This window comes from Zerene cesonia, chromosome 2, assembly GCF_012273895.1.
Source record: "Zerene cesonia ecotype Mississippi chromosome 2, Zerene_cesonia_1.1, whole genome shotgun sequence".
Taxonomy (NCBI): Eukaryota; Metazoa; Arthropoda; class Insecta; order Lepidoptera; family Pieridae; genus Zerene; species Zerene cesonia.
Window position 1 is genome coordinate 688,620 of NC_052103.1, and position 6,993 is coordinate 695,612.

A 6,993-nucleotide genomic window follows, 5' to 3' on the forward strand; every position below is an offset into this window, starting at 1 on the left:
TGTTAACAAATCAAATCCTAGTATTTTCTTGTTTTATTTTACACGAGTATTATACATTTAGAAATTCAAACTTTTTAAAGGATTTTGAACGAGAATCATTCATTACATTATTAACCCTACGTAGTGTTCGAAACGTCGGGCTAATAATATAATGAATAAATCGCGTTTAAAATCCGTTAAAAAGTTTTTAATTTCTAAATGTATAATACTCTAAAAAGTTTAAGGAGAGTTCGTTATTAGTACCTTTTCAGCTCATTGTTCATTATAATATATAAAGCATTTTGAAAAAAATACAAATATGTGTGCAGAAAAATAAAGACTACTGTAATTTCTTTAAAAATAAATCGCGATATCAGAAATAGAATAATTAAAAAAAAATAAAAATTGTAGAACAAACACGGTGTGTCCGCCCGCACAGCTGGCTAGACTTTATGCACACGCGCAGCGTGGGCTCCCGCACCAGCGACAAAAGCGGTACGGCAAGATTGCCGCCGGTGCGGGAGACACGCTGAGCGTGTCATAGCCGCATCGCTGGATGAAAAAAGTTTCTGGATCAGCAGTGAAATTGTTTGACATTACATTAATGATAAATGATACACCGTTGTTATATTAAACGATACGGCTGGGTATTATCTAGGTAGTTAATTAAACGACGCCGTTTTATCAAGAGCATTGACATACAGTACCTATAGATCATGAGGTGCCATTGTTTGAAGTCGAGATCACTTCCAGGGAACTAGCAAAAGGTTACTGAAAATAATTGATAGGTCGTAACAGACATTCGTCTATCCATACATATTACATATAAAATTTTCGCGTTTATACTGTTAGTCGAATGTCCTACTATTCTACTAATATTATAAATGCAAAAAATTTTTAAGGATGTGTGTGTGTGTGTGTATTTGTTACTCTTTCACGCAAAAACTAATGAACCGATTGCAATGAAATTTGGTACGTAGACGGCTGGAAAACTGGAATAACATATAGGCAACTTTTTATCCCGATATTCCTACGGGATACGGTCTTACGCGGGTCAAACCGCGGGGCGCAGCTAGTAAAGAATATATTCGATCTTACCGGAGTCCGAGTTGAGGAGTTTTAAGCGGATTTGATACGTCGTTCATTACGTTTAATTTTCCCGTTTCGAATTCTTCCCTTTGACGTTCGGCCTGAGAATGTTCTAGTGTATTAAGACTTGCGTCAAATCAATCACAGGAAAACATTAGGGCGGAAAATAGGGTTCTAATGGTCTTCCTCCCTTTTTCCTTAAATATTCCGTTCGATACTAGCAATGAATCTGCGGATATACGATTTATAAGTCGTGGTTATCAGTCTTTAGCTTATAAGGTAGTCTTTTATAAATTCACTACAAATTGACCTGATAGCGCATTTGGAGGCTGAGTTCGCTTACGTATTGACAACTAGCTGCGCTCCGCGGTTTCACCCGCGTAAGTCCGTATCCCGTAGGAATATCGTTATAAAAAGTTGCCCATATGTTATTCCAGTTGAGCAGCTGTCTACGTACCAAAATAACATTGCAATCGGTTCAGTATTTTCTGCGTGAAAGAGCAACAAACACACACACATCCTTACAAACTTTCGCATTTAAAATATTAAATAAAAGTAGGAGTAGATTATTTCGCTTGCGCGATCCAAGACGAACCGTCGCTACACATTAATGGAAGTGGTGAGATATTCATATTTTCACATACCCGCAATATGTATAATGGTTACCTAGAATAAATCTCTATAAATATGAAATTCTCGTATCACGATATTACTCTATCATACACCTCCGAAACGGCTGGAGCGATGCTCGTGAAATTTTGTGTGCATATCGGGTAGGTCTAAGAATCGGCCAAAATTTATTTTTCATACTCCTATATGAATAGAGTTAGACAGAATAGCGTTTACCGGGTTAGCTAGTATAGATATAAAAAAACTATAATACAAGCTTTAATGATAGAATTCAACTAAATTGTCTTACTTGTAGATACAGAATTATTTAATCCGGGCGACCTTATCAGATTAATAAAATAAACTCATAAAAATTGTTGTATTGTCAACGATCTCTGATAAGCATTCTAAATTTGAATTAAATCAGTCCATTAAAATTGGGTCTAAATCGAGTCTTAAGGAGTCGGTTACTCACAAATCTAAACATGCAGGTGAAGCTAATAAAAGCGTCCCAATGAAAACCGCATCCATTCTAGGTTCCGAAATCCGTCCACCTAGATTCTGTGATTCAGTATTCAATTTAAAAGCTTGAAGTTGAGTTCATTAAGCTGAGAACGCTCGACTTTGTGTGGAACTGCCTCAAGTGTCGTTCTCTTGTTGACGTTACGGTGATAGGTTATTATACAAATTGTGTTGCAACGCCTCTCTTTGTATAATACTAGGAATCAGAGTTTGACCTTAATACTATTTAATTGTTCTTAATCGCTTTATTGTTTCAAGTATGCGATGATCTTGGCCAGCGTTATGGCCTGAACCCTCATAGGAGGCCTGTGTCCCAGCAGTGGGAACATATATGGGCTGAAGATGATGATGATGTGATGATCTGGTTTTATTTGGAAATGATGTGATTGGCGTTCTAGTGGTTAGACTTAATACCCCAGTTTGTTTTGTCGGACGTGTTGAATTTTAAATTTGACCATTCACCCGCGTAAGTCCGTGTGCCGTTGGAATATCGGGATAAAAAGTTGCCTATATGTTATTTCAGTTGTCCAGCTGTGTACGTACCAAATTTCATTAAAATCGGTGCAGTAGTTTTAGCGTGAAAGAGCAACAAAGACACACACACATTCTTACAAACTTTCGCATTTATAATATTAGTAGGAAGTAATTGACTTGACTAATCACTTGGCCATCGTGGAATATTGTCCTAGAAACCAGTGTCTCTGCAATGGGAACATGGGTTGATGATGATTGATATTTTATAGACTCAGCGCTACAGAAATAAACTACATAGTATAATTTTTCTTTCTGTTCGTGCCATTGATTTTGTCAAAGCGTTAACGTTTCGATTGCCGAATAAAATAGTGACGTAAAAAGACTTTGATGCTAAGAAATTTAGGTAGAAATGAGGTATTTTTACCTATAACCTTGACGTGGCATCTGGCGTTAATCTGCATACAGTTTATTCGCTGTTTACTGTGATAAGCATCTGCGATAAGTGGCTTTGTTCAGTCATATGTTCGAGATATTGATCTGGTTTTGCTTGTGTTTTTGGGGCTCGGTTTTTACGAGTTGCTCATGTCTGTCTACTAGCTGCGCCCCGCGGTTTCACCCGCGTAAGTCTGTATCCCGTTGGAATATCGGGATAAAAAGTTGCCTATATGTTATTCCAGTTGTCCAGCTGTCTACGTACAAAATTTTATTGTAATCGGTTCAGTAGTTTTTGCGTGAAAGAGCAACAAACAAACAATTAGTAGGATAGTAGGATTAACACGCTTTTATTAGCATCACTTTTGTATGCTTGTATGTAACCGACTCCTTTAGACTTGATTTTGGCCCAATTTAAATGGCCGGATTTAATTTGAACTTTTTACACGTGTTAAGGATAGGTGACTATAAAATAATTTCATGAGATTATCTTATTATCTGATAAGGATCCCCACAGCTAAATAATTTCCTTACCCTCTCCATGTAACATCAATTGAAACAATTTAATTTCTTCTATCATTAAAGCGTCTTATTTAGTTTTCAACCGACTTCGAAAAAGGGGAAGTTATCAATTCGACTGTTTTATTTTTTTTGTGTCTGTTACCTCATAACTTTATAATCTGTGAACCGATTTTAATTTTTTTTAATTGAAAGCTAGTGCCTGCCATGTGGTCCCATTAAATTTAATCTAGTCCTGACAATTCGACTGTTTAGTTTTTTTTGTTAGAAATTACTATTTAAACTATGTTAATATTTTAGTAAGAAAGTTGTGAGATTTATGTTTTGAAGGGGAGATTGATTGTGTACCGAAAACAATGGGTTATGACGCTTTTCCTAAAGGAAAATATGTCGTATTTTGCATATTTTCTAAATGTTTAGTATATCTAACAGACTCCTGTAGTATAGCGACATGTATTGTTTGTTTATATGAAACCATTTATATATAAAACACTAGCAGTCAGCCCCGGCTGCGTCCAAAGTACATATGTAGTGTATAGCGTAGGTATCATGTGCGTATCCAACGGTGAAAGAAGTTTTGCTGTTCCTGAGACTAGTGCGGTCAAACAAACAAACTCTTCACTTTTATATTATTAGTATAGACAATATTGTATCCGAAACTAAAAAATATTTTCTCAGAATCACGAGAAAAGCTTACATAAGTTTCGGATTAACATATTTATATCATTAAATACAGTTTCTCCTGCCAAGTCGTTCTCCGCTGACGATTCACAAGAAAAAGCTTAATTACATATAACAATAACTGCGGATGTTATCGATGTTTCAAGTTAAAAAAACAAAGTAGAGACAAAAGATAATTAAATATATCCAAAAACTAAACTGCCTTTAAATTGTTTAAATCGAACACACCAGATTTCAAATAGCAAAAAGAATCGTATAAATCGGTTCACTTGGTAAAAAGGTACGACGTGACAGACACAAAGAAATCAAATATCCGGTCGAACATAGTATTTTCTTGTGTTTGATTTTACAGGAGTATTATACGTTTAGAAATTAAAGACTTTAACGGATTTTAAACAAGTCTTCCCATGACCACGCTCGCTGTAAAGTGTTCGAAACGTCAGGTTAATAATATAATGAACTAGCTGCGCCCCGCGGTTTCACCCGCGTAAGTCCGTATCCCGTAGGAATATCGGGATAAAAAGTTGCCTATATGTTATTCCAGTTGTCCAGCTATCTACGTACCAAATTTCATTGCAATCGGTTCATTAGTTTTTGCGTGAAAGAGTAACAAACATCCATACATCCATAATTACAAACTTTCACGTTTATAATATTAGTAGGATAAATCGCCTTTAAAATTCGTTAAAAAGTATTTAATTTCTGTCGATGTGCTGTGTGTGTGATGTGTGTGTGAACGATGTGATGACGTCATACATACGTGATGTGATCGAATAAAGATATGCCTTTGTCAAACTTTGACCAGATACATAAAAAAGTTCTGACATCTACAGTAATAACGTCTATATATAAAACTCCCTAATATTACCGTGCGTCTACTCTGATCGAAACTAGTACAGGAAAATTGTATTTTTTCCATATGAATGACGTCATTTGGCCCTTACGGCACTTTAGGATAACATGATCTTCATTATTATTCGTATACATACCACTTAAACTCTATTATGTTATGTATGTATTAAGATGCTTTTACAACCACCAAAACATTATCTATTTAAAATTTACACTAAAATATAATTACTACAGTGCAGTCGTATCTTATTCCTTACCTTCCCCAAACCCCTAGGAATAAACCCTACCAATCCATAAAAATGTCTTACAATGTCCTCACTATTTTTTTTTTCAGACAACCCTCTCCCCATATTTTATGCAACATAAGCTTTTTTTGTTCTTCGGTTACAAAATTTTTGTTTTTTTTTGTTCTCATTTCGAAATTGACTTTATTCAAACCTGTGATCCTTGCAATTGGTCGGTTCACAGAATATCAAAGGCACGCGGTGGCACGCTGACTCTCCTGGGCTTCGTGTATTTCATGACGCTCTTTGAACTGTTCAATGTGGCAGCTCTGTTCACCGGACTGGGGGAGAGGTTCCGGAACAAGTATCGGCTGAGCTCAGGAGACGTCCTTGATATTACCAATAAGTGAGTGTGTTTTGTTTAAGATTGGGTTGGGTTATAATGGCACTTTTATTTTCGGCAGGGTAGTACATCAGATGCTAACAAGGTGAGATCCTAACAGAATCGATCTCTTTGTCTCTATTATCTTGCTTTATCTTTTGATTCTTTTTTATGACATAACCGGGCAACTGAGCTGATGGCTCCCCTGATGGTAAACGTTCACCACCACCCATAAACATTCGCATAGTAATGTGCCTCTGCGAATGCGCTGCCCGCTTTTAAGGGTAAAGGGGTAAGGAAAGGTTTTACGATTGGAAAGAAGGAATGGACTGGGAAGGGCAAGGAAAAGGAAACGGGATACGGGCCTCCAGCTCTCCTAATCAACGTACGAAACGCAGTAGTATGATACTATTTCACGTCGGTTTTATGTGGGTGTGTGGTACTTCTATGGTGCGAGTTGACCCATTTGTGCCGAAGCGTGCTCGACTCCCTCAGTCGAAGTTATTATCTATAGAATGTTACTGTACTTTACATGCTTTTGTATGAACTGTTCTATTCATCTTCATTGCAGGCTAGTCTCAGCGGTACAAGCCGCGTTTTCTTGTGCCACCGGTGCAGTCGTGTGCCTCTGGTCCTGTACTAGGGACCTGGTTCGATCCTCGCACTATATATCGGAAGCGTACGCGTGGTTCGGCGCTGCTTACTTCTTTTATGACATTTGGTCTATGTACATGGTGAGTTGAGGAGTTTATCGGTCGTGAATTGGGATTAATGGTTTCTGCTACTTCTAATAAAAACTATTGATTTTTTAAACTCAACTTAATGAAACGATCTTAAAAGTTTTTTTTTAAATTGGAGTTGTTGAATTGCCCTGTATTTTATATAGTTTTGTCACACAGTGGGTCAAGTCCGTGGGATTTCAGCCGCTTAATATGATTATTTGTATTTGATGTGAAATTGTTGTCATATTTGTTATTTTGTAGTGGTACTTCCTTCCCCATTAATGTCGGCGACCGTTTTTGTAAGAATAATTTTCATTTCTTGTATGAATTGTAACCAACCGACTTCAATAAAGGAGGAGGCTACAATTTTATTTTTTGGTTTTGTTACCTCAGAATTTTCGACCGGGTGAATCGATTTTGATGATTCTTTTTTTCTAGAAAGTTCTGACAAATCGAAAGTGGTTAATTGTTGTGTAAAGAATAGTTATCTCAAAACAGGTGCATGTGC

At 36.7% G+C, this 6,993-nt stretch overlaps 1 protein-coding gene across 1 annotated transcript in view; it reads left to right on the forward strand.

Moving 5' to 3' along the window:
* LOC119835296 (TLC domain-containing protein 3A) overlaps positions 1 to 6,993 on the forward strand; it is a 20,939-nt gene that overhangs the window by 9,986 nt on the left and 3,960 nt on the right. Inside the window, exons 3-4 of the mRNA XM_038360035.1 lie at positions 5,626 to 5,787; positions 6,335 to 6,497. Coding sequence (XP_038215963.1) covers positions 5,626 to 5,787; positions 6,335 to 6,497 — 325 coding nt within the window. The remainder of the gene's footprint in view (positions 1 to 5,625; positions 5,788 to 6,334; positions 6,498 to 6,993) is intronic.